At 44.6% G+C, this 27,959-nt stretch overlaps 1 protein-coding gene across 1 annotated transcript; it reads right to left on the reverse strand.

Moving 5' to 3' along the window:
• Nucleotides 1-492: 492 nt before the first annotated feature.
• On the reverse strand, nt 493-27,908 carry STX6 (syntaxin 6). The gene is made up of 8 exons (XM_079761306.1): nt 27,626-27,908; nt 17,875-18,044; nt 15,872-15,966; nt 13,521-13,583; nt 10,211-10,336; nt 8,526-8,632; nt 7,255-7,349; nt 493-2,785 (listed from the first exon to the last, which is right to left on the reverse strand). The coding sequence occupies exons 1-8, from the start codon at nt 27,658-27,660 to the stop codon at nt 2,709-2,711; spliced, it is 768 nt and encodes a 255-aa protein (XP_079617432.1). The 5' UTR covers nt 27,661-27,908; the 3' UTR covers nt 493-2,708.
• Between the last annotated feature and the right edge of the window lie 51 nt (nt 27,909-27,959).

Genomic DNA, 27,959 nt, shown 5'->3' on the forward strand with positions numbered 1-27,959 from the left:
GCCTAACCATAACCTAAGCCCTGGCTTGTTCTCTTTCTTTTTTTAAAAATAAATGTTTATTGATTTCAGCACTAGCTGGTTTGGCTCAGTGGACAGACAGAGCATTGGCCTGCAGACTGAAAGGTCCCAGGTTTGATTCCCACTTAGGGCACATATATAATTTTTATTGATTTCAGAGAGGAAGGGAGGAGAGATAGAAACATCAATGATGAGAGAGAATCATTGATCAGCTGCCTCTTGCATGCCCCCTACTGGGGATCAAGCCCGCAACCTGGGGACATGCCCTTGACTGGAACTGAATCTGGGAACCTTCAGTCCGCAGGCCAACGCTCTATCTACTGAGCCAAACCAGCCAGGGCCTGGGTTGTTCTCTTGGAGCGCTAGTTTGGAATCTGGGCGGGGGCCTGACCACTCGTCTGTAGGGACCGCTCAGTCCGGGCACAACAGGCTCAGACCCCGGATCAAGCTAGTGGGCCAGAGTGATGCTTGGGGCAGAGCCAGCTCTGAGGCCACGGCTGCCCAGGAACAGCTCCTTTGAGGGTGGAGGGCAGCGGCCTACAGGGAGAACGTACATAGTGCTTATATTTTCAGTAAATGTTCTCTTTCTGAATATTTCTCTCTTCAGCTTCGGCCCGTGAGTCTGCTTTACAATAACCACTGTTTAGCTAACACTGAAATGGGTGAGGTCAGCAATTCTAAATATATCCAAACATTGAGTCATTAAACCTCAGGATCACAAAACTTAGTCCTGGAAGTCAGGGGATGTCTTGCTCATTAATGATCAGGCGTGTTCCCAGCAGGCCCTCCTGAGACCCGCGACACAGTAAATCTGGACAACAGCATGGCTCTTAAGTAGGGCTATCATGTAGTTCAGACTCCGGTTCCTTCGTGGAAGGTGGAGAGTGTGGATGAGAGTACTAAGACAAGGCCCACATTTTAAAGAAGTTTTAACTAAGACCTGTATATCTTAATGCAAATCTAAGGACCGTCCCTCTTCTGAGTTTATAGAAGACTATCTGACTAACTCAAAACTTTGTAAAACAAATAATCTAGTACCCTACATCTCAAGCCCTTTGTAACAATTACCTTTTTATGCTCATTTGAAAAGAAATTAACTTATTTATATATCAAGTAGAATTGAGTGTAAACGTGGGTGTCAACCACCCTTTAAGTTTTGTAAATCTACTTTTAGCTTTCATCAACATGCAGATTGCCTTATCTACCAGCATCCTACACATGAGAAAATACCCTTCTTTAAAAAATTGTTACAAATATTTATTAAAAAAGTGCAATTCAAAAGTTAGCTGGGCAAATACATCATTGCAAATCACAAAAAAATAGGAGGAATAAAAGCCCCAAACAAAACAAAAACCAAGAAATACAAACAAAAGGAGGGAAAAAAAAGTTTGAAAAAGTTAGGAATGGACCCCAAAAGATTAGGAAATGAGAAGTCAATGCCAGGACTCCATCTGATGTCACTGTGCTTCCCACGTGCAAAGGAGGACGGTGAAGGTGCAGCCTCGGCCGCCGGCCGCCTCGTGCAGCTGCTACTTCAGTATTAGGTTATTCGTCAGGGAGGTTATAAAAATATCTATGTACATGGGCACGTTGGAAGCGCGGCGAGTCACCAGAAGCTTGAAGTTTAGTGTCTCAGCAACTAAAACTCAACGGAAGCATCCGCTATTTAAATTTGGGTTGGCTCAGTGATTTGAGTGGATGATAAAAATCAAGTTGTCATCTGAAGGAAAAAAACAACCAGTTCACCTACCCCTTTCTGCCATTTCTCAGGGCGAGAAAGCCTGGTCCAGAACTAGCCTTTTTTGTCATTCCAGGTTCAGACTAAATGTAATAATTGTGCTAACCATTCCCAACCCCATCTGCCCAGGTAGAGAGAGTGCCAGAGGATCTAAATCCATTCAAGTGTGCTGCTCAGCAGCCATATGTTTAAGGGTCATCCTAAAAATACACGCTGCACCCCGGGGAGGAGCCGGCAGGACAGCCACCTGAATTCAGCCAGGCTATGACCTCCCCTGACCTTGCCCCCTTCCCTCAGCTGTGCACACTCAGGGTCCTGTTCCCCTTCCTCCTTTCAATTCAAGACACCAGTTGTTACACTCCCAGAGCCCAGTGCTTTTCATTATTTCCCATTAGTTGTTCTTACCACAAAAAGATGTGCCTGGAAAAGCAATTTTATCCCTGCTCTTATCCCTGCAAGAACAACCACTGCATTTTCTGTCACAAACTGCTCCTGGGCCTTCTGTCCCCAGCATGACCAGCTCTCAGGGGCTAAAGAATGCTCCCACGAGGGGCAGTGGAGGGGACCCAGGAGCCCCTTCCCTTCTGGCTGCCGGCTGAGCAGGGAGAGGGTCTGAGCAGGAGAAAAGAGCCGCCAGAGATGGACGGACGCAATGAGCAACAGTGAACACTAGCCGAGTCTGCGAATTTTTCTGGATTCCTCAGAGGCCCTCCACGGGGAACGAGGTCCAGGGAGGCAAAGCAGAGGCAAGCTGTCCTCAGGACAGGACAGGTGGTGCCAGGAGTGTGAAGTTGTGAGGTCCTCTTCCCACGGCCCCACCAGCACTGGACGGAGGAGGTGCCTCAATGGTGGGGTCACCCAGAGAAAAGTCAGCGCGGTCCGTGTTCCCCGGAGGAGCAGCAGGTGGGAGCCGGCACCGCGGGCTGCTTGTCCTCCTCCCGGGTCCTGTGCGTCACAGCACTAAGAAGAGGAGCAGCACGACCAGCAGGACCGCGAAGAGGACGGCTATGGCACACCACTGGCGCCGATCTGCGAGGCAGGACACGAGGGTTAGCTCTCAGGACAGGACGTTCCCCGAGATGCAGTCACATTGACAGGGGCAGAAACAGAATGCTGGGGAACCAGCTAGAATTGTAAGAAATATTAATCATGCTCTGTTAACCGCTCCTATGTGATTCAACCCTGTCTCTGCTGTACTGGCTCAAGTAGTGACAGGCAGAGCGGACCCACTGTTTGTCCAGTTACAACAAGCAACCTAAGGACACACTCGGAAGCAGAAAAGCGACAGAGTGGGCAAATGACAGGGGCAGGGAGGCTCTTGAACCTGCCCAGGTGCCTGGTCCTCTGACGCTGCTCTGCTCCTGGCCTGCACTGCACCTGCGTTTGCCACTCTGCCGTCCCCAAGAGCTGCCCTGTGGTAAGTATGTGCTTCGTGTCTCAAGTCTCTAATTAAAACCTGTGTCTCCGACTTTAATTAAAGCCTGCGGCTCTTAGCTTTCTGCTGGTGGTTGCCGCATCCTTGGAAAAGGTGTTGGCCCTGGCATTGCGGATCAAAGCCCATCTGCTTTCATCTTCCACCAAAGTCAAATCATTTAAAGAAGCAATAAATCCTGTCCCGTTCTCCAAGCACTATGGGAGGATGGAAAGGGAATGAAAGCTTCTGCTGGTCACTTCAGGAAACGAAGAGCTGAAAAAGCAAGCTCTGGGGATCACGAGCATGATTAATGACACCACATCTAGTCAAGAAAGGAGGTTACTTAGCCAGTGACCGTGTTAGAGGAACCCACCCGGCTTCTCTGTGCATGAAAGCGAACTGTCTTCTCTGAAACGTTCTACCCCACCAACAATTTAGAAAAGGCACAGGCAACAAGGCGGCTGGAGTCCATCTAAATGGCTGAGGGCAAGGAGGCCCTGAGGGACACAGGGGCCCACGCAGGCTCCCGGAGAATCCCAGCTGCAGCCAGAGTCCTGACTCCACAACAGCTGCCTCACGGGGCTGCTGTGCGAGCTGAACAAGAACACCCTCACGCACATTCTCAGGGCCCACGGCACAGGATGCTGTCCTCGTCTAGATGGTCCGCTGACTTGGAAGATGTAGAAAGCAAACCGTCTTTCCAATGGTGAGCCTGCCACTTCCTATAGGAAAGTTTCACTAGCCTGTGAAAATGTAGGTCAACTGCCAGAAATAAGAGCTCCGTTTAAATAGAACTATCAACGAATACTGATCCATCAGAAGGTTATTTGAAAGCCTGCACATTTTAGCACACCATGGCTACTGAGAATCACATTATAAAAAGATCTGAATCTAGGCAAATAGATCGTACGACTTTCCACAGGCAACACTAAGTCCTTTTCTGAAGCAGAACTGCTCCAGAGTAGGCAGTTGGTCTACTCCAGAAGCTATTTTCAGTCTGTTTAATGATCACTTCAATGGTGAAGGACACTACAGTAACTTAACATTCTTTCATCTATTTTAAAATGTTTACAATAATTTAAAACCACTGTCATTAACCTTTTGCACTAGGATGTTCAGTGTGACTCGACACGGTTAGCATTAGAATAAAGGAATCGAGAAAAAAGCAAGCGAGTGCAAAGGGTTAAAAATAGTCCATATTCTCCCAGGACAAAACAGTCCAGGTAATTGCTTCCTAACGACCCCACCCCCATCTCACACCTAATTCCTCCACTCATCCCCCACCCCCAGGCATCCTGCCATTTTCAAAACCAGATTTCCAACATTCGACCAGCTTTCCGCCTTCTGGCTTCCCATTAGCTTCTACCAACCCCTTCCCCACCTCCAGTCACTTTCTCTTCTGTGATTGCATTAAGTAGGGGTTTTCATCAAGGAGAACATCCATCATGCAAGCTAGCACAGCCCAGAAATGCTCTTTAAAGCCATGTTCCTTTGAAGTGGTAAATTGCTTCTATGAAGCATGAACTAGGTAACCTCAGGGTGCTGTTACCTGAGCTGACTTCTCCAGAGAAGGGGCGGGACTAACCACAAGGGCTTTTGTGACCTCAAGTGAAAAGTCCTAACCACTTGTCTCAAAGAGCACAGGGAACAAAGGAACACCAGTGATAGTGTTGTTTTTTCCCTCCCAAAATATTTTCCTCCCCTAAAGAGAAAAGATGAACAGTAGAATTCAGAAAGTGGGGGGAAGAAAACCTGACATCTACCTAAAAGAATGTACGCTGGGTAGGAAAATGACAAGATGGTGTCTCTTAGGTAAGCAGCCGGGCATGGGAGCCCAGATGTTCGGGCTCTCAAGAACCGTGGGACGTGTGTTCAGTTACTGCCTAATCAAACTTCAGTGTGTCTTAATGTACTTTCTGTATGTACAGGTTTGATGAAAAAGCAGTGAACTTTCCCAAAAGTTATGGAGGACAGAGACAAATACAAAGTGCCGTGTCCTCAAACTGAAACAGACACCACACCAAGCAGGAGGCCCCGAACAATCTTTCTCGGGCAGCAAGCAGGGATGGAAATGAAAGCCACAGGCGGGCTGTCCAAGCTGAAGGGCCCTTCAGGCCAAATGCTCCGCTTCCTGGCTCCCTTTCCCAGACAAATATAACTAAAGTTCTTACTTTGCTCCCCAACCCTTTCGTTCGGGAGAAAGTAGAATAAAACATAAGCAAGTTTCGGTGCTATTTATACACACTGGACAGCTTATCACAATGCGAGTACTTTTCTAAATTATTCATACCCGGAATGCTGGGAAGCACAGATACAGAGCATCTTTGTTCGTTTGCTCTTCCCCACACAAAACTGGTGCTGAAGTAGCTACTTGACTGCGACTAATACATACACTAGTGAGAGGCCTGGTGTTTAAACTGATTATATAATACTTCATTAATGCTTTTTGTTTTTGTTTTTTTTTTAAGCAGAGGGATGAGGATAGAAGAGGAAACACTTTGCAAACCTCTCTCTCAAAGTGTCAAAGATGAACTAAGTTGTGCCTGCTTCAGGCAATGATGAGCCTCCTAGAGGCACAAACACACTTGATCCTGGGAAGAAAGGAGGAGATAGGCCTAGCTATGAGCTTCCCTTGGTTTTGGACATAGCAGGTCATTGCCCTTTACAGCCATCTTCTGCCTGCCTTACGATTTTTTAAAATAAACGTTTACTAAGTACTAAAATACATGGGAGACACTGCTAAACATTAATTATTACTGTTTCATTTAATCCTCACAATGACCCTAATTTTTAATCAATAAGAAACTGAGGCCCAGAGAACTGTTAATGTAACTTGACTATGAGTTAAACTGCTGAAAAGCAAATATACACATATATTTAAGTCTTGCCTCAAAAGTCTAAACTATTAGACTCACTAACATGCATCTGACCGGGAAATCAATAGAAAAACGAGGTATCGCCCTAGCCCCGTGGTCGGCAAACTGCGGCTCGCGAGCCACATGCGGCTCTTTGGCCCCTTGAGTGTGGCTCTTCCACAAAAGACCACGGCCTGGGCGAGTCTATTTTGAAGAAGTGGTGTTAGAAGAAGTTTAAGTTTAAAAAATTTGGCTCTCAAAAGAAATTTCAGTCGTTGTACTGTTGATATTTGGCTCTGTTGACTAATGAGTTTGCCAACCACTGTCCTAGCCGTTTTGGCTCAGTGGCTAGAGCATTGGCCTTCGGACCGAAGGGTCCCAGGTTCGATTCCGGCAAGGGCACATGCCCGGGTTTCGGGCTTGATCCCCAGTGGGGGGCGTGCAGCAGGCAGCCGATCAATTCTTTCTCATCATTGATATTTCTATCTCTCTCTCTCCCCCTCCCTTCCTCTCTGAAATTAATAAAATAAAAATATATTAAAAAAAAGAAAAAGAAAAACAAGGTACCAAGAGACAGAGGAAGTTCTCATGGGGGAGGTGGTGTTGTGGTTCAAGAACACTTAAATTACCTCAAGGCAGATCTCAGTTCCTCCTTTCACCACCCTGCCCCCACAAAGTAAAGAGAGAAAAAAAAGAAATACTGGATTTTCTTTGATTTAAAAAATGTTATTTCTCCTGTAATAGGGGACATAGGTTGTAGTAATAAAATGAGAAACAGTCACTGGAACACATCTTCCTATATAGTAACTAATTTGAAAGATGTTCCTTTTTCATCCCCATCCTGGTGCAAATTTGCTGGAATGTTTCACGGTGGAGTAAAATATAAACTATTTAAATTAGATCTGCAAGGGCATCTTATTCTGAAATGGTAGGGTTTTCCTTTCAATGAAGTCAGTCCAGGAGAAACAGTAACTGGCTCCTTAATTATTATTTTAAAATAAGTTCCCCATTTTGGCAAGGAAATAGGAAAAAAATAAAATAAAAAAGGATTTTGTAATTGCAAAGCAAGTGAAAGAAATCATCCACCAGGAGAAAAGCCACCAACCACCAACCAGCTGTGGGAAAATGTGCCACAGGAAAGGGATCTGAATGGGCACGCCGTGCGAGAACCCCCCGAGACTATTTCTACAAGTAAGGAAGAATTCTTATGCTTTAAGCACCATACATACCACTGGTCATGTGAGATACTTTTGCAAGTTTCTTCATCACATTGTCCAGCCGAGAGTGAGTGCTCTCCAACTCGTGGGAGAAATCATCCAGCATACTAGAAAGAGAAGCAGGTGTGGGGAAGGCAGCTGGTAAACACACAGCCTGGGCGATGCAGGGGTCATGGAATTCGGTCAGGGCCTAGGCCTTGGTTTCAGCAAACATCAGCCAGCAACCCTGGGATTCAAGCCCCCAATCTATTATCTGAAATCTTTGGGACAGCTATGTTTCTTAATTCAGAATTTTTGGAATTTAAACAGGGCCTCAGCAGGGCCTGGGGCAGTCCCCATAATCACACATGTGAGTATTTCTGCAGAGAACTCTGTGAGCTTGGGCTAAGCCAAGGGCTCTCAGGCACCATGCTCTTCCCCCCACAGCAGTTCCCCCTCCTCTCTGTCACCACTGCGTGACTTGCATTCACTTACATCATGGCCAGTCTACCCAGTAAGCGGTAGGCTCTCTGATGGCAGAGACACTGACTGTTCTGTTCGCTCCTCTATGATACCCAGGGCCTCCCTGAACAAGCGCCCGGTTTGAATTTATAATAAATGAATGTCTAACACTGAACACGAAATTGAGATAGGAGACTTTCTGATATATTCTAGTAGATTATCTTTTCTTTTTCTTTTCAGAAAAATATAAAATGGTAAAGGGATTATGTAGTAGCATTTAAGAATGCTGATTCTGATGTCATACTTCAGAGTTAAAAAAGATTATGCTTAAGGAAAAAAACAAGTAACTCCAGCTATATTTCCTGGTGTGTTTTTACTTTTGATTTTTGAAGGGGAATATTTTGTATTAATTGGAGTTAAATTTTTAAGTTTTTCTCATGAAGTTGAAATTTAAGATGTAAAGCAAAAAGTTTTGTTCGATGTAGTGGGAGAGTCATGGGGTGATAACATTAGCTCATGTCCTATCCTCTGCAGGACACAAATCTCCAGAGATTACATGTCTGTTTCCCATTCCCACTTCAAGTACCTGCTCAGAGGAATTCGTATGTTTTTGCAAATGTTGAAAAATAATAATAATCATAACTTTGCCTAAACCCTGCTGAATATTTTACCTGACAATTTGTTTCTTTTGGAGGGGCAGGTCTATAACACAATAAAGATGTAGCTATAAATAAAATAGTATTGGGTTTTTCTAGTCATGTAACTGTCAGGCTTGTTAGGGGTCCTGTAAGATGGCCCTTCCCCTCAATTTCATGGCCCCGAGAGGGGCGTCTCATGCTCACACTGCCTGCTCCTCCAGCTCCCCTCCGATGCGCTGGGACATGTTCTTCAGCACCCCGATGCTGCCAGAGACCAGCTCCAACTGCTCATCCTGCTGCTCCACGATCAGCTGGTGCCAGAGAAATGGGAAACAAGCAATTAAAAGCCATCTTACCTGGTTCCAAGCCCAGAACTCTAGCAGCTGCTAGCTTCTTTGCCAACTTGGGACAATTCTCATTCAGAAGCAAAGCCCAGAAATCAAAGGACCAGACCGGCGCCTCTAAGAACACACTGCTCCAAAGGCTGGATTGTCAAGCTTCTGATATCTCCTGCTGATCCGACTTGTGAACAGTCAGCAGGGCTTAAAGCCACCAAGAGAGATTGATTCCGGTTGGCTGGAGTCCAACAAGGGACCAGACAATGGCCAAGAGCACCTGTGCAGTGATCACTGAGACACGGGGATGCTGGGGAGAGGAAGCCCAGTGCCGGGGTCAGGGTCTCAATCCACAGCTGACTTAAACACAAGAGCGTCTGGCAAAGCTCTGGACGTGGGAAAACCACACACAGAGTCCTTTCTTCCCTCCTCAAGGACACACAGGCGGCCCTGTGACAGTAAGTTACCTCAAGGATAATTGCTGAATGATCTGAATGATAAAAGCTCCATTTAATGTGTGGTAACTTCCTCACTTTTTATTTTTTTAAAAGATTTGCTTGGTTAATAGCAATTTAAGCAGAGAGCTGGTTAAGCAAACATGCTAATGGCAAAAGAACATATAGGTTATATAAAATACACACACACACACACACTGAGTGGCCAGATTATTATGATCTCTGAACACATAATAATCTGGCCACTCAGTGTATATCCTATATAATAAAAGGCTAATATGCAAATTGTCCCCTCGACCAGGAATTCGACCAGCAGGCAGGCTGGCCAACCACCCATGTCCCCTCCCCATGGCTAGGCTGGCCGGACCCCACCCATGCACAAATTCATGCACCGGGCTCTAATATATATATATATATATATATATATATATATATATATATATATATATATATATACATACACACTGAGTGGCCAGATTATTATGCATTCAGAGATCTTAATAATCTGGCCACTCAGTGTATATATAACAATATTTAAGAACTAAGAGCTTCGATGAGTAGATAATCCTCAAATCCTCAAGTATATTATTATTAGTTTCCTTTTATTTCAACTACACATCAAAAGCAACAACACAGAGATAATCAACCTCCCTTTCCTTCTACCCTTCACCTCCACTCAAGCAATCATTTTCATGTATAATGGAAGCAGTAATAATTTTTGATGAAAAAAACAGGACTCAATTTTTCTCAAAGTATGCCTTTGTTGAAATGAACAAAAAACTGAATATATGAGTGGAGGTGGGGGAAGAAGGGTTCCTTTTGTTTGTTTTTAAACCAGCGGACCTGTCTGTCAGTTTTGGAGGTCTGGTCTGCTTTTCCTCAGAGACCTAATCAAGCTCGGTTCTCATGAAAGAGCCGTGCTGTAGAGGGGCTTCAGAAACCCTTGATATATGCAATCATTGCACAGGCAGACACAGGCAGCCGCAGGGCGAGCTCTGGTCCAACCTGCCTGTCATAACAACACAGCCCCCTGGCTGGCCGAGGACCCAGGGAGGTGCCCGCCTCCACATCTCAGTCCTCAGCAGGGGGTTCCCAGTACCTGTTGTTGTGCCTGCTGCTCCTCGATGAAGTGGGAGTTGGCTAATTGGAGCTCATGGTCCAGGCGCCTGTATTTATCCGGGGCTCCTGTGCTCCACTTCTGGCCACCGCTGTCTCCCAGCAGTGCCTGCGAGAGGGAAGGGGAAACAAGCGGTTACTTTCTGAGCAAGAGCTCCATCACCGACGAAGAGCGTTCTACTGCTCACCATGGACTTCCCCAGGTCCGCCTTCATAGTGGTCTAGGCTGGTGCCTGTGTGGTCCGATTCAAGGGATGCCAGGAAGGGCACTGTCTCCACACTCTCCCCGTGGGACTCACAAATGGGATCTGTCCCATTAAAATGCAAATGTCAACTTTAAATCAACGAACGCCCATCTGTACACACCTTTACAATCTGAAAGCACTCAGCCTCCAGGCCAGCTCTGCCTAGCACCCTCGGAAGTTCACCAGAGACCCATGTTCCAGTCTAACGGATTCCAGAGACCTAGAGTCTTGTGGCCCAAGAGGTTTTTAGTTTGTTTTTTGTTTTTTAAGGGGGGAGAGAGAGTCCTAGAATGACAAGAAGCTAAGTCATAGTCTCACACACAGAAGGCATAAGAACCATCAATGTCTGTTCGATTTAACCCATGAATAAATCCCAATGCCCCTCAGTTGAACTAAAAGGCTACAAGCCTCACAGATGGGAACTGGGCGCTGCGTCACCAGGCAGGTATGACCACAATGGGTGCCTGACCCGAGTCAGTATCACCACCAGGGCCCTCAGATGCCAGGGGCAGGTTCCCCCATAGGAATTCGAGGAAGTTTGTAGCAAGGAAAGGATAAGTTTGGGACTGTCTTATGAACATGAAGAAGCGAGCAGGGATGTGAGCTCGGTCTAGGCTGACCAGGATCCCTGCAAGCCTTTCTGACAAGCTGGTAAAGTAACTGCTCACTCAGCCCTGCACGTGGACCGCTCCTGGGGTGACTACGATTCTTTTTCCTTACCGAGTTGCCAGATCTTCTTACCAGCTACTGTTTATCTCTGGAACTGTTAAAAGCCTCACTGATTACTTGGTTCTCTGTCTGAAAAGCCCTCCAACAGCCCCTCAATACCGACACTGACCTCCCTTGACTTTCAGGGGTGAATTCAGTTAAATGGCCACAGTCAGGAGCAAGGCTCGGGGAAGCCTGGGATGCAGAGCATAATTCCAGACGGTTATGAGGAGAGGATCAGGACGCCTGAGAGCTTCCAGAAGACCAGTGCCCTCAGTCTAATCAAAAGGCTGGACAGTGACTGTCTCAGGTATAAAGCAGACCAAGGATTTTTTCAGATGGCTCTGCCTCAGCTTGGTCCTGGGGCTGTCAGTTAAGATTTAAAACATCTGCTCTTCTGATGCAGCCTCTAAGGCACTCTGTGGAGGACACTGAGGCCCATAGTAATTCTTCCAGGTCAGAAGAAGGCTCTAGTGCATCACTGGGCTGTGGACAGAGAACTGGGGCTCCCCTAGGGCCCTGTGTGCTCCTGGGCTGAGTAAAGGCTATTTTTCCTAGCTTATCCATGGGCTATGGTTAGGTGGACATAGGACACACTGTTAAGAGTTGTTTATGCTTTATTGTGCAGCAGCTTAGATCTCATCAGTCTGGCCTATAAGAGTCTGTTCTACTGGGAAAGAAGATGGAGCGAGGGACCAGGGCACTGGAAGACCAGCCTGTGTGTAGGTGCCAGAGCAGGAGGCCCTGGCTAGGCAGCGAGCAGCACAGCAGCAGGTACTGGCGGGGCAGCAAGGGGGCCTCTGCCTGCTTGAGTGCCTAGAGGACCCTGGCCCTGCTATTCCTTCACCATCTGTGACTCCAAGACATTCCACTCTCCTCCAAAACAAAATTCCGAGCCATGCTTGGAAAGGCAATGCATAAATGCACGTATTATATGTTCAACTATACTATCTAGAGATTAGGAGTAACAGAGAGTAGGTGTTACCTACTTCACTGTCACAAGGTAGGGAGACAGGAAGACTAAAAACAACAATAAGTTGAAAAATGAAACCCAGGGGAAGGAAACAGAAAAATTAAGTGAGGTGATACTTGGAGAGCCCCTTCCCCTCCCCTTCGCTGAGCTTTTCTATTTATTTTTCAAAATTAAGTGGGTCAGGACACACCTCCAGGTATAAAGTAGGGATTTCTATTATGAACTGCTGATTCCTAGTCAGTCAGATATGGTGAGCTGATTTCTTGAGTTAAGAGTCTAATAAATGGACTATTGGTAACTTTATGGAGTCTGAATGAAATCAAAATCAAGTCTATATTTTAGGTGATGATGTATATTTTTTTAAAAAACGACTGTATTGCCGAAACCTGTTTGGCTCAGTGGATAAAGCGTCGATCTGTGGACTGAAAGGTCCCAGGTTCGATTCCGGTCAAGGGCATGTACCTTGGTTGCGGGCACATCCCCAGTAGGGGGTGTGCAGGAGGCAGCTGGTCAATGTTTCTCTCTCATCGATGTTTCTAGCTCTCTATCCCTCTCCCTTCCTCTCTGTAAAAATTCAATAAAATATATTTTTTAAAAAAAGGACTGTATTTTATCAGTTGGAAAGGAATTTCTATCATACACAAAAGTGTCTAATTTTAAAAAGATAACTGAAATTCAAGAGCTGGTTTCTTGTAACTTTTACTTTAGATGTGTTAATATTGGTGCTTTGGTTTCAGAAATTTATTAGGTTTCATGAATCATTTGTAATAACTAATAAAAACTGGATCTCATCTCAAAGAAAAGATATGTAAAATGATGAAAGATTTAAATTTAACACATTAAATTCACACACATTTAAGATTCTTCAAATGTCTTTCATTTTAGTCTAAATTTCATAAAATTTCAGTCATTAACTATCTAGTGAATTCTATGAGATATGCAATGCAATAGCAGCTGGAAATGAAAAAAAAAAAAAAAAAACCACCACCAAAAAAAAAAAATGACACAATCCCTCCTCACTCTCAAGGAGCCTGGGGTCCAGCAGAGAAAAAGACAAGTAACTAAGCAATTACCGCCCTTAACAGGACCTGGCACACACAGTGTGCCCAGCAGGTGCAGAATAAATGGCTGTGTGGTAAGGGCACTCTGAAACCCAGAGGAGAGAAGCAGAGGGTGGGAGGGAGGAGGGCAGGGCAGGACAGCTGACCATGGTGCAGGGCAGGCTGATGACTGGCCTTTCACAAAACTGCCAGCCTCTCTCCAGACTCAGCAGGCACAGGGCTTCTGCTGGGTCACATGATACACAGATGTCAGCATCTAACTCTGCGTTTTCTTTGGTTTGATACTCTATAATCACGTTTACTCACCTGTCTGTTTTTTCTTTCAGCTAATGCCTGCACAGATGAAGTTGACATCTGATCTTTCATGTCCTAACGAGGTAAGAAGACCAGAAAACAAATGAATATCCTTAGATGAAACAGAGTCACAGTTAACATTTTGTACACTAGCAAAATACACATAACTTATTAATTTTTTTTAAAACAAAAAGACAACATTGTTTGGCTTTTTTTTAGTCTCATGAATAAAGGAAATAAAGAGAACCTCCCTTTAAAAAGAGGTAACTGGGCACTAAATTTAATGAGGAGAAAAGAGGAAAGGAACTTGTATTTCCTGGGAACCTACTATAAGCCAGAAACACTAAATGCTTACGCACATTATCCCTGAATTCTCACAACGACCCTATGTAGCTGGCATTGTCTCTATTTTACAGTTGAAGAGACTGACCTCTAGAAAGGCTTAAGGTACTTTCTCAAGGTCACATAGCCAGAAAATGGCAGCCTTGGGGCGCAAACACAAACGCCTGTGCTCAAGGGCTAGTATCATCAAGTATAATGAAAACCCATGCACTTTAGGATAATTACCACTAAACACCTGCAAAATCTTTCAAATAGTGATATGACAAACAGGTCACTTATTTTATTTTTGAGTTGGATTCATGTGAAGTATAGAGTATTTCTAACCAGAGTGAATTTCCAGAGTGGCATTAGAAATAATTTTGTATGGAAAGAAAAATGAATGGACCCATTACTTACAATAAAGAAAAATCACTTTGTTAAATATGAGCCATTTTGCTTATCAACTGTAACCACAATCCAATATACTTTATAATGATTTGAACTGAGTACATAATTACTATAATACAATTTTTTAAGGCTGCCAAAATACTTTATACTTTTCTCTTGGCCGGGAGACTATTTTATAGATGCAAGTGTTGAGGTTTCAGGCTTTTAGAAACTTCTAAGACCCATGACAAGTGAATGGGAGACCAGACCGTGCCACAGCTTTCGTAAGTCCCACTGTGGAAAGTCTGAGTGATAACCACGTTGCTTCAACCTTCCAATTTCCACTGCTTCCTTCTCTTCTACAGGACTTCCGTTAGACTTTATTTAAATTAAAACAAGGATGATTAACAACCCTACATATTCAGTCGGATCATATATAGCTGAGGATGGTTTAGATCTCAGCTCTAGAAGCTATAACATAATGATGCGTGGACTTGATTTAGAACACTTCTTTCAAAGAATGCACTTTAAACATCTTTTCTGATATCAGAAAACAAACTTTGGATTCTACTTCAAATTATGCCAACTAACTTAACTTTCAATATGTTAACCTCTGAATTTCAATTTGCAAGATTTACAATACAACCTTTCAGAAAGAACAACTTTAATAAATAAGGACAAAAAATATATGTTTTACTGCAAGACACCATTTAAATACCAACATTTACAGCAGTGTCCTTCAGAAAGTCTATTACAAAAAATAAAGAAGCAAACTGTATTTATAAGATCAATAAGGGGGAAATTATTTACCTTACCAAAACATACATCATCAAACAACGGGGCTTCTTTATCAGAATAGCTTTCTGAACTGGCCAGAAATTAGGATTGTCTAATCCAAATGCTCATTATAAAGATGAGATCCAAAAAGATTACTGCTCCATTAAAACGTTTGTTTATAAACAATTTAGATATATGTATATAAAGAGGCAACTAATGAATAAAATGAGAAACAAGAATATTTCAAGTTCAGTGATAATCTACCATTTGAAATAATTTCAAAAGGAAATCACATGATATAAAGTTTTTGGCTAACATGTACCAAGGTTCCTGCCTAAGATGACTCTTGAAAAGCCATATGTTAGCACTGATATGATCCCAAGTTTTCTTATTCCAGGAAGCTGCTTTCTAGTACATATGTTCAAGACAGCTGGTTCTCTTACATCTAGTTATGCTAATCAAATGGCTTAGCCATACAGTTTCAAAATACAAACAAATCTTAATGATACAAGATTTGACTTAAATGCTATTTTCTCTTAGGTTTTTAAACAATGGGTTCTTTCCTAAATAATTGGAGAACTAAAGAGAAAAAAGATAACTGGTTTGGAGGAGTGAGAGGTATAGACAAGTAGATACCACTGAAGTAACTTCCCAAAGCCAGCAGTCGGCTCTCATTTCTGCTCTAAGAAATATGCCTGACGATACTAAAGACAGATTTCTCTCTTTTCAACTAGAGAAATTCTATGTGGGAAACTGGCATTCAATTCATATGAAGAAGTGGTTTCAGAGTCGATGTATTAGTTTACAATTAAGGGAAAGAGTTCTGAGAAGTTTGGCTATTTCTCACACAAATAACATGATAAGATCATCTTCCTTACCCTGACAACTTGCCGAGTACTTGTGATGAAAGATTTTCTTATACTCAATTCAGTTGCGTCAAGATTGAATTTTCTAGGATTTGCTTCAACTATGCGTGGGTCAAAAAGTCAAGGGAAAGCCATGTCATTACCACAAGCCTCACAAACACATTCCGTTAGACCACAGACTCTGTCACAGGCAAGCAGTCAAGTCTGCCCAAGGCTTCTGCAAGACAACTTGGCACTCATTGTTCTCAGACCTGCTCTGCCCACAGCCGTGGGAGGATCCTGTGCCTCAGGGTGGAGACCCACAGGCCTGACTGGGTCCACAATGAAGCCCTGCTGGCTGACCACAGCTGGGCTGGGCTCTTCCAGATGTCGACCAGCACCTCCTATCTATTCTTTCTTGACCCCAGATCACCTTTCCCATGATAGCTTTTTAAAAAAAAAAATGTTTTTTATTAATTTCAGAGAGAGGAAGGGACAGGGAGAGAAAAATAGAAACATCAATGATAAGAGAATCATCGATCGGCAGCCTCCTACACACTCCCTATTGGGGATCAAGCCCGAAACCAGGGCATGTGCCCTGACTGGGAATCCAGCCATGACCTCCTGGTTCATGGGTTGACGTTCAACCTCTGAGCCATGCCGGCCAGGCCTCCATGACAGCTTCTGCAAGCCATTTCCATTTGCCATTAAACCTTCCCACTTATGTCAAGGAGCTAACCCTTCTTCTTGATCTGGAGATGGAGGCCTCTTCAGTAGAGCTTCCCCTGATCTCCTCACCCCCGGCCTGGTCCTGCCGCCCACGTCACACACTCACAGGACTCCCTGGACTTTCTCTCATGGTCTGTAGGACGCGTTTGTGCTGTAATCTTATTAACTAGTGTCTGACCCCCGAGTCCCTCTCTACCCCTGTCATTCCATGAGGGCTGGTACACTGTTTTGCTTATTAATCCAATCTTGGTAACTAACAGAATCTCCAGCACAAATAGTCAGTAACTATTTGCTGGTTGATGACTACTCATTAAAACTTTTGTCCTCTTTCTTGCATACTATCTCCCCCAATCTTTTTCTCTTCCCCCCTGTCTCAAGGGAAGACGTATCTTGATCCCACCCTCTCACATATTTTGTCCCACTCATATTAGAGAACACACTTGTCTTCTCATAATTTAAAAGGTGTCCGGGGTCATTATCATGAATAGAAATGATGCATTTCACACAATGGCTGCATGTGAACCTGTGCTGACTATGGAGTGTTCCTGACAACGTCTGGTTTCCTTGATGCTTTATCACAGTTTAACAAACAAAGTAGAACCCAGAACATACAACTGGTATGTCTAAAGTTGTTATTAAGTGGGATTTTTTCCAGTGGAAAAGGACACGTCATTTCAGCTTCTACAGGGCTCGGAATTGTCGGTCAGTGGACTTTATTTAACATCAATAGCATCACTTAGCATAATAGTTCTTTTACTAAATGCTGTTTCGTGAAAAAGACACCTCTCCAATGGACATTGGCATTGTCACATTACTCCCTCAACAGGAAAAAGGCAGTCTACAAAAGGAATTTCTTTTGAGCTCCAATTATCAATGTGTAACATTGGTCTGTATGTACCTCAATGTAGTAATGACGACTAACACTTTTATAGAAGCTCACTGTGTGTCAGGCACCATTCTAAGCTCTCTACCTGTTAAACTTTCAACAACCCTGTGAACTAGGTACTATTATTATCCTAACTTCCTACTGGAAAGGAAAGGAAAGGAAAGCACAGAGCAGTGTGTTCAGAGTCACACAGTAACTGAGCCAGGACTTAACACGCAGACTGACTCCAAGGTCCGAACGCAGGACCACTGCGCCATGCTGCTGTGTTGCAGGATTCGCCGTGCACTAGAGAAGATCTTGGTATATAAATAAAAACAAGATCACTCAGTTATAAAAGGAAATGCCCAATGTACATGCTTAAGACAACTGGATAAAAACTTGTTCATTTGTCTGTTTGGCCCAAACGGCACAGAAAGGATATTGATGGTTTCGTCGAGGTCCTCCAGGTCCCACTCTATGCTCCGGAGGTTGTTTCTCAGCTCGTTGGTGGTCCAGTCGATTTCCTCCCTTGTGGCCGTGGAAGGGTCCTGGAGGAGCTCTGTCCATCTCTGAAACAAGCCCTGGGCGGTGTTGACAGCTTTCTGTACCTCTCTGTAAACAAGGTGGGAAGGAGAAGTGTCACAGACGACATGTCCCACAAACGAGGTCCTGCATGACGTACGTGAACATTATGGTCACACACCATCCTCAGCAGCAACCACCATTCCCCAAAGTGTCTTAAAGTCTTTATAGAAGGCTCTTCCTGGGCAAATATCAAAGTTCAAAACTCTAAAGTCACAGTCTAAGTATTATATTCTCAGCTGAGGTCCAGAATAAAATAGACATTATTTAAGCAGCTCTAACATCAAGTTTGTTTGAGAAGGACAAAAAGTTAATTATGCTTCGAACACACTATGCTTAACACATTAGAAGCAATCCTACAAATTAAATAAAGAGCCATTAACATTTCTTTTCTTGGGGATGGTGGTGATGGGTTAGAGTTAGGGTAACTCTTACTCAGTTAATCTTTTAGAGGTAAAGGATTTTTATTTGGGACATTTAAAAACCCCAAATCTCATTAGAAGATTCCCAACCGTATTAGTTCCTGGACTTAGCAATGCTTTCGAGCAGATTCGTGTTTCTCGGTCAGAAAGGGAGTAGGTCATAAGTGCTATGACGAGTGTTCTTTTACCTTAGATAATGTCACAAGGTTTTAAAAACTTTCCCCCCACCATTGGGTCAAAATCCACTAGTTAAATGTTATAATCCAACACTACCACATATAAAAGCCAAAAAAGGAGTCGTTTTATAATCATACTAGAGGCCCGATGCACGAAATTCATGCAAGGGGCTTGGCCCTCACAGCCCTGCTTTGTCCAAAGGTCGTCCGGACCATCGTGCAGCTGTTCGGCTGTCTAGTCTAATTAGCATATTACACTTTCATTATGATAGATGGTCTCTTGTGTACAAAGATAATAACTTGACTCCTCCCAAACTAAGAGATCAGTTGTGCTTTTTCTATGATTTCTTAACTAATTCTTCTGTGTTCAATCAGGGTGTTTGTTGTCGGAAGCTTTAAATCCGAATTTGTATGCATCCGATTCCCGCTGACATTTCAAGTGCCAGAAGAGAGAACACTAACAAAAATGAAGAAAAGTGTCTGACAATATTTTGTCTGTGGAATACTGATGAGCAAAAAGGATGAGTGTTCAGTAGAGAATCATATAGCTGTTGGGCCCAAGCTGAATACATCACTGAGCTCCTTGGCCAGCAAAGCATCTACCAAGGTATGTTCATATCCAGTTTACGTGCTGGGCAAGTGCTCGTCTTGTTCCTCTCCCATCGGCCTTTACTTTCAGTCCTAATGAGAAATTCTGTTTGAGACAAGCAGGGGAAGGCCTAAGGAAGTGAGATGTAAGTCCGCTATCTTTGCTCTTTATCGAGGTTTCCGGCTGATTTGGTGGAGAAAGAGGTACACATCTTCCCCTAACACGAGGCACTGGGTTTATTTCTAAGTGTGGGATATCATCTACGATAATGGGAAGACAGAGAGGGATCTAGAACAATATCTCATTTTAAAGGATGTATAATTGATCAATTCTGTAAAGTAAATACAAATCCCTTTTTGAGAACTAAGAACCTCAAACCGAAGAAGCCCCAGGCTAGGGCATCCACGTTCTCCACCACTGGAACACAACTACCACGCAGGAATCAGAATGACTTAAGTAGCAACCTCGTGTGTTTTTTTTGGTCTGAGGACTCCTTTGTATTCTTTAAAATGATTGAAGACTCCAAAGAACTTAAGTTGCTATAGAAATTCAAACAGACATTTAAAAAAATATGTATCAATTAAAAATCACAATGAACTTACTACATGTTTACACATTTTCGTAAAAACTGACTTCTAAAAAAATAATGAGAATGGCACTGTTTCATATTTTTATTTTTTCAAATTTCTTTAATATCTGGTTTCACACAAAAAATGGGATTCTCGTGTCTGTTTTTACATTTAGCCTCTTGGCATACATTTTGGTTTAGTAGATGATAAAATCCAGCCACATGCAGATATATAGTTGGGAAAGGGAGGAATATTTTAATAGTTTTTGCACCTAATTGTGGACCAAAACACGGCAAATGGCAGTTTCTTAAAAGTTGCAATGTGGAACCTGGAACTGTATCAAAGACTTTTTGAACCATCATACATTACAATCTATGGCTCTTATCTTGTATGTGGAATGGATCTTTTACCCATGTGTGATTTTATAACATCATGTAATGGTCATTTGGAAAGTATTACTTTCCTGGGTATCACAGATCTTTCAAATGCTGACTCACTTTATTACACAGTATTCAAATCATGTAAGATCACCACCAATCTCATCAGAGAAAAATTTAACTATTGGGAGTTTGTAAGATAATAATAGTTGATAAAAGCTTTCCAAAATTCTCTTTAAAAGGGAGGTGGGCTCTAATTGTATCATCCGCAAAAGACAGGTTTGCCCCATTCATTTTAAAGAAAATGTCTCAAGTATTTTTTAGATAAGTTTGAGATCTGAGAACATATGCAAGTCTCAACAACCAGTTTGTCAGTCATTCTTTCAAGTAAAAGTAAGATTCAGGGGGGCGGGACGAGGGGGGTAGCGGGTGGGGGGGGTGCTTTTCCTGGAGGCAGGCAGCTTATTTCACAAGATAGCAAGAGTGCTTCGTGCACACGCTTACACTGTCACATAGAATACTGAAATGGGTACCAAGGCAGGGAGAAAACTTGACACATCTAATTAACGACATATCTTTTCAATATACATTTAAAAAACTTAACAAGGAAACAAACTTAATTCAAAAAGGGGCAAAAAAGTTGAACAGCCCCTTCACCACAGAAGACAGAGAGGACAAGATGCTCAATGCATTAGTCACCAGGAAAAGCACATGAAATCCACCAGGAGACACCACTACACACTGAGAACGGCTTTGAGACGAAAACAACACTGACGGCGCCGAGCGCTGACCCGGCGGCAGAGAACCTGGAACTCTCGTGTTGGTGGCGGGAATGCAAAATGGTACAGGCCCTTTGGAAAACAGTTTGGCTGTTTCTCAAAATTGAGTGTACACTTACCATATGACCCACAATAGTAATTTTGCAATTACTCTTGTGGGTTAAAACAAAAAAAAAGTTGTCTTGACTTGGTTACCTACAATTTTGACCTCAACCTGCTGCTGCTTCCACAGCCCCTGGGATGGGGCTACTGCCACCAATGACTGCAGGTCGGAGGCGTGAGGGACTGAACTCATTCTCGTTTCTCAGTGCACTAGACACCAGCCTTCATCTTTATTTTCTTGCAGCTCTCACTTCCTTTGTTTTGTTTTTTTTAAAAAATATATTTTATTGATTTTTTACAGAGAGGAAGAGAGAGGGATAAAGAGTTAGAAACATCGATCAGCTGCCTCTTGCACACCCCCTACTGGGTATGTGCCCGCAACCAAGGTACATGCCCTTGACTGGAATCGAACCTGGGACCCTTAAGTCCGCAGGCCGACGCTCTATCCACTGAGCCAAACCGGTTTCGGCTCACTTCCTTTGGTTTTGTGCCATTGTGCTCTTCTAGTTTCTACCAATTTTCTCTCTGCTCTTCCTCCACTTGGTCCCAGTGTTTCTCCCTCAGCAGCTGTCTTTTTACAGCTTCTAGGCTCTCGTCAACATGCACAGGTCCAAAAGGCCCCTTTATGACTCCCCAACTGCGTTTCCAACCCTAACCACTCTCCCAGGATGAACTCCTATATTTTAGCTGCATAAAACCAAACGAACCATGTCCTCCCACACACAAAAAAAGGCAAGTATTCAAACAAAAAGATAAAACAGGGGTTAAAAATCTGCTTCCTTCATTAACTTCCTGTTGGAGTAAACAGTGCCACTATTTTCCAAGATTCAAAACTTGTCTAGACAAGTGTCCTCTCTGACTCTTCCTCTTACTTCTCACCTTGCACAACCTCCACTTAAGCCCAATCACTGGAGTTTAGATCTGGAAGGAACTTTCGAGATAACTAGTCTGCACTCATTGAGCAAATAAGAGAACTGGGGCTCAGCCATCTTGGCTGCTTGCCCCGAGTTCTCCTGACTCTGAGTACGAGGCACCTTTCACTACGAAGACCTATTCAATTCCATCTTTGTTAAGCCTCCAGACAAATGGATTTTCTCACAACACCCGGGTTTGAGCCCTGACAAGCTGTTTGACCACAGGCAAGTGAATAGTAACTGGGAGTGAAAACCACCTCCTGGTTAAGAATTGATGGTAGGAAACAGATTAAACTTAAACTCCTCGGCTGGGTATTCCATGCCTCCCCTTCCCCCTAAGCTGGCCGACTTTAATATCCAACCTGATTTCTCATTAACACAAATCTGGTTTCAGTTGGCAGGCCATCTTCGCACCCTCCCTTTTCTCATTCCTGGCTCCGGACTTTTGTGCGCGTTTCCCTAGCCGGGGAGAGTCCCTGCACCTCTGCAAATGAGAAGCAGACATTTCCTTTAAGCCCAGATTGAGACCCTACTTGCGTCACTAAAGTGTCCTTGACCAACGTTCCCACTCAGGGTCTTTCCTTTTTTCAATCTCCACAGCATCTCAACTCCATTCCAAAATTGTACACACAATGCACATTGTCTTCCCCTGCACCCTTCCCATTCTGCATCGCGTTCTCCAAACTGGACTACAATCTCAGGAGCCAAATACAGTATGAGGCATTCAGTACATTTATAACCAATGTTTGCAACGTTGTTTTCACAATGAAACATCTGATTCTGATTTTTTAAAAGTAGGAAATCAGTTATGACTTACATCCAGTTGTACTGGACTAAAGTTCCTCGGCCAACAAAAATTATTTTTTTCCACAGAGACTATACCAACAAACAGTTTTCTCAGCATTGTGAACAGGATGCACAATGCTTGCCTTCAAGGAGCTCATACTCTAAAAGGTTCTATCTATATCTATAATAATAAAAGCATAATATGCTAATTAGACCGGACAGACGGACAACCTTCCGGACGACCTACCCTCGTCCGGGCCTGTGAGGGCCCAGGCAGCCGCCGCGGCTGCGAGTTCGAGCCCCTTGCACAAATTTCGTGCATCAGGCCTCTAGTATATAGATAAGAGATGGTGAGAGGATAATACAACATAACCCCTACTATCTTGCTTTTCTGCTTGCTTATGCCATTATTTCAACACTGATCCACAGCTGAGAACCTGGAAATAAAACTATGGTGGGAGAGGACATGGACATGAACTAGGGTAGAGGAACCAAAACCAGAGCGTTAGAGAAGATTCCAGAGATATCCTTGTGATGGCACCAATAGGACAGGATGACCAAGTGGACAGAGGGCTGAGGGAGCGTGTGGAGACAGGAGTGAAGAGAGTTGAGAAGAGGATGGACCAGACAGGCGGAAGGGAAAGAGAAAGAGAAGATACCGCCCCGCACCTGGGATATGTGTGGGGGATGTGCAGTGATGAGTAGAGAAGAGAAAAGCTCTCAGGAGAGAGTTGTACCAGTGACTGGGGTGTGGGAGGTGCACACACAGGAAGTACCTGAGAACACCCGGAGGATGAGCCAGTGAGGCTGCACTGCCGGGTGGGGAGAGGACACAGACAGCCAAAGGTGACTGACAGAGCCAGGAGGTTCAGGCATGGAGTGTGAATTACCCCAACGACCATGTGTGTACACCACGGTGAATTGTCGGCACCCGACCCCATCCCTCACACCGCTTCCAGCTGTGGGCTTTTCTCCGGACAAGACTTCACGGTGTAAAAATGAGCCTCAAACACTCAGTCATCATTGCATAAGTAAGACAGCTTTTTTTTTTTTTTTTTTTTTTTTTTTGAGCGAAAGTAAAGGTTCATTACAAAAAAGCTCCCTACTACAGGGAGGGGACCCAAGTGGGTTGTCTTGTAAGGCTGCTTTCTAACTGGTCGGTCTCCTTTTTCATCTTTCCTCACACTGATTCATCCAACACCATTACCAAATCAACATTCCTGAAACCCTGATTTCACGTAATTTCTCTGCTTTAAAAATCTCTGGTGGCCTCAAGATAAGACTCTCCTTGACCCTATCCTACCTTGTACTTACTGTGAAGTGTTAACAGTATAAGAGCCAGGCAGTTCAAATTTGAATCCTGGGTCTACCGCTTATTAGCTGTGTAACACTGGGCGAGTGACTTAACTCCTCTGTGCCCCCTCAGCTCCTCATCTCTAAAATGCGGCCAATACCCACATCACAGAACTGTTCTTATAAAGTGAAAATCCTTATAGAGTGCTTACTTAGCACACAATGCCTGGCATAGGAGTGGCATCCTTTAAATGCCAGCCATTATTATTATTGCTCCCAAATAAACTTCCTACTCCACCTGGGATGTTTGCCTTGATGATTGCTAAACAAACAATGCTCATCTCAGGGCTTTTGCTGCTGGCGTTCCCACCCATGAGCCACCACCACCACCACCAAAGGGTATTCATCCAACATTGATGCTACATGTCCAAGGTGCTGGGCTGGAAATCCAGGAAGAGTCAACGGTCCAACCCTCAGAGCTCCTAATCCAATAATGAAAGACAGAGGAAGAGGTGCAATAACGTATGACAGGTGCCCAGGGAAGCAAGCACTTCCTGGAGACCGCGGAGATGCCGACACCAGATCTTGGAAGCCGTGCGGGTGAATCAGGCAGAGGAGGAGCGTGTGGAGGAGGAGCATCTAGGACCGGGGTCATGGTCACAGTGCTGGGCCAGGCATGGGGGCAGGGAGAGGGAGAGGACGGGAGACAGGGCTTTATCAGCAAGGTCATGAAGTGCTTGGGCTTTCTTCGGCAGGCAACAGGCAGCCACTAAGTGATACTAAGTCAGAAGCCCTGCCTGGGTTCTGTGCTGCCCAATACGGAAGCCACATGACTACCGAATGCTTAAAATGCCCTCGTGCCGTGGTCGGCAAACTGCGGCTCTCGAGCCACATGCGGCTCTTTGGCCCCTTGAGTGTGGCTCGTCCACAAAATACCACAGCCTGGGCGAGTCTATTTTGAAGAAGTGGCTTAAGAAGAAGTTTAAGTTTAAAAAATTTGGCTCTCAAAAGAAATTTCAATCGTTGTACTGTTGATATTTGGCTCTGTTGACTAATGAGTTTGCCGACCACTGCGCCTAGGGGACTGAGGAACTAAATTTTTAATTTAAATTGAGAAACTAATATGTGATTCGGTTACTGGAAAAATTTTAAGTATGCTTGGAATAATTTGGGTATGTGACTCTACTTTCTCAAGCGCAGATTAGTATTTCTGATGAAAATTTAGCATTTAAATTGAGATGTGCTGTAAGTGTAAAAAATACACACCAGACTTTGAAAACTTAGTTCAAAAAAAGTTAATGATCTCATTAATAATCTTTATTGATCAATCACATGTTGAAATATTTTGAACTATTAGGTTGACGATGACGTTAAAACTAATCTCGCCTGCTTATTTTTACTTTTTAATGTGGCTACTAGGAAACGTGGAATGGCACCTGTGGCTCCCATGGTATTTTGGATAGAACTGATCCGATACAGCCCGGGTGGATGGAAGAGGAAAGAGAGTGGCAGCAGGAAGAACAACGAGAGACCCCTCGGTAAGAGTCCAGATGAGACAGGCCTGAATTACCTAAATTCTACCCACCTTCAAACCCTAACTCCAGACTTCATACAGCCTCCGAAAGCTTTCCCAGTCACAACCACCCCTAGTGAGTCACCTTTCTCCAAACTCCTGGGGCACTTACCTTCTGTAGTATTCACTTCAGCGCTTCAGCACTTACCACCTTGTCATGGCTACTTAAGTTTTGCGGTCAGTTGTTTCTCAGATCAGACTATCAGCTCCTAGGGTAAGGGGCTACAATCTAGGCATCTTTAATTTTTCCACATCGTGTGGTGCATTTTCAGTACTTTTAATGAGCAGAAGTACATGGCTTCTCAAATACTCTGTCACATATACAGTCCGGAGGCACCCATGTGGCTAACTTTACCTATGCACGGCAGGAGATACTGAAAATCTCACTTCCTTCAGGCCCATTACAGACAATAAAACGATGTCAAAATCAACCAAAACTCCAGGCCAATGTTCCAATAAAGCAGTGATATCTAATCAGTGAGCAAACATCAGGAGACAGTACTGGATACTCTCAGGAAATAAAAAATGTCAAGATGGCAGAGCAATTTAACATTTTCACAAATTCCATTAAAAATCAAACGGAAAATTTCTCATTCTCTCTGATCCCCAGTGCCAGAGATTACCTTCGCAACCTAAGCATTTAAGAACTTTCATTCAGGGGGGAAAGCACACAGCTTTAACCTTTAAAAATCAATCCCTAAATCAATCCTTTTAATACATAACACATTTTCCAGATAGAGAGTGACATATTACTAAAAAACAAATCTACAACTTAACATTTTCCCATCGAAATTAGAGTAAGGTGATGAAAACCCTTTTTAGGGAATTGTCAATAACTGTATAAGTATACTTTACTGTCTCTTGGTTAATGAAGTATTTCACTTAAAGTACCATTTAAATTTTTCTAAGAACCCTTAAAAAAATTAAACACCCAGGCGCCAGGTCAACTTGCACCACTACAGAAATAGGAAGCCAGCAGCAACTAGTGGAAAGCAAAGGGACACTGGATGGTTATTAGTACTAACCTTCTGGGAACCTGACAGTTCTCAGACTTGTTTGTTTGACACTTAAAACACAGAGCTGACAGGTTGTAACAACATCAGAATCCATCTTCCTTGCTCTTATTTAATGGCTACAAAGCTGATGCAGAAATAAAATGCAATTAAAGTTTCTATCTCCAGACAATCCAGCAATCAAAGATGGAGTCAGGACAGCTCAAAGGGAAAAACAAGTGGGCAAACCTGTCAAATAGTCTGGGTGAAATCAGGGAGTTGAAAAGAAAGCACTCATTTTCCTTTAGCACGGTGGGAAAATCCCGGTGCTAACAGAAAGCCTAGGAAAGTTTAGTTTGGCTGATTTCATTTTGTTTTCCTTCCAACATCACCACTGAGCACGAACGACTGCTTTCCTCCCGGCCCATTACTCCGTAAAAACTCCCCCACTGAATTAAGCTGTCTTCCGGAGCCCTGCTCCCCGGCCTCCCAGAGCCACACCGCCCCCGCCTCCCAGCCTGCAAACGTGCTGGGGCGCCTCCGGGCTGCTTGTGGTCCCACCAGTCGGCGGGCCGGCGCTCCGATCTCAATGGACAATGGGAGCTCACCCCCGTCGAAGCCAACTACAAAGCTCAGGAGGGCCATTTCCCTTTTCCTGCCCAGATGCTGTTTTCCCTCCTTCGCAGCAGAGACCCGTGCTCCACTAGAGCCCCAGTTTGGGCTGGGACCCGTGTCTCCCTCCCCACCTGCAGAGCTGCTGAACAACTCGACCCCCCACATAAGTTACCCAGCAGCGCACAGGCCAAAGGGGACCCCCCCTCCCCAGGGGCTTGGACGCCTCAGTCCAGGTAGATCAAGAAGGGGATGTCTCCGGACGCTTGGTCATGGCCCTGAAGGCTAAGCCGTCCCCGCTGTCCCCTCCCCAGCCTCAACTTGTCTCCCCTCCCCCTCCAGCAAGGAGAGCGGGGAGGTGCGGGCAGACAGCATCGCCGCCTCCTCCTCCTCCTCCTCCTCCAGTGGAGCCCTCGGCGACACTCACCCTTTCACCACAAAGAAGGGGTCCTCCATGGACATGGCGTCCCGGCCCCCGGCCGCCTCCCGCCTGCTCAGCACACAGGGCGCCCGCGCCCTCCGATCCTCCCTCCCCCCCTCCCGCAGCCGCCGGCGCCTCGGGCCGGGGTGACCCAGAGCAGCGGGCGCGCGCAGGCCAGGGTGCACGGGACCGCCGCTGGTCCAGCACTCGATGGGACCGCAGATCGAATCCCAGACCTAGCGCCGGCCCCCGCGGCTGCCTCCTCCCCCGGCTCCTCCGGGCGGGTCCGGCCTGCCTGACCCCGCCCCCGGGACGCACGGCCCGGACCAACCACCGGCGC

This window comes from Cnephaeus nilssonii (assembly GCF_951640355.1).
Source record: "Cnephaeus nilssonii genome assembly, chromosome: 21".
Lineage (NCBI taxonomy): Eukaryota > Metazoa > Chordata > Mammalia > Chiroptera > Vespertilionidae > Cnephaeus > Cnephaeus nilssonii.

What these genes read in the sequence shown, in the direction of transcription:
- STX6 (XM_079761306.1), bottom strand. Translation starts at nt 27,660, where the DNA reads ATGTCCATGGAGGACCCCTTCTTTGTGGTGAAAGG. An exon ending in AGCAGCAGGCACAACAACAG is followed by an intron (nt 8,633 to 10,210) that starts GTACTGGGAACC and finishes CTCTGGCACCAG; the next exon opens with CTGATCGTGGAGCAGCAGGA. An exon ending in AGTATCTCACATGACCAGTG is followed by an intron (nt 2,786 to 7,254) that starts GTATGTATGGTG and finishes CCTGCCTCGCAG; the next exon opens with ATCGGCGCCAGTGGTGTGCC.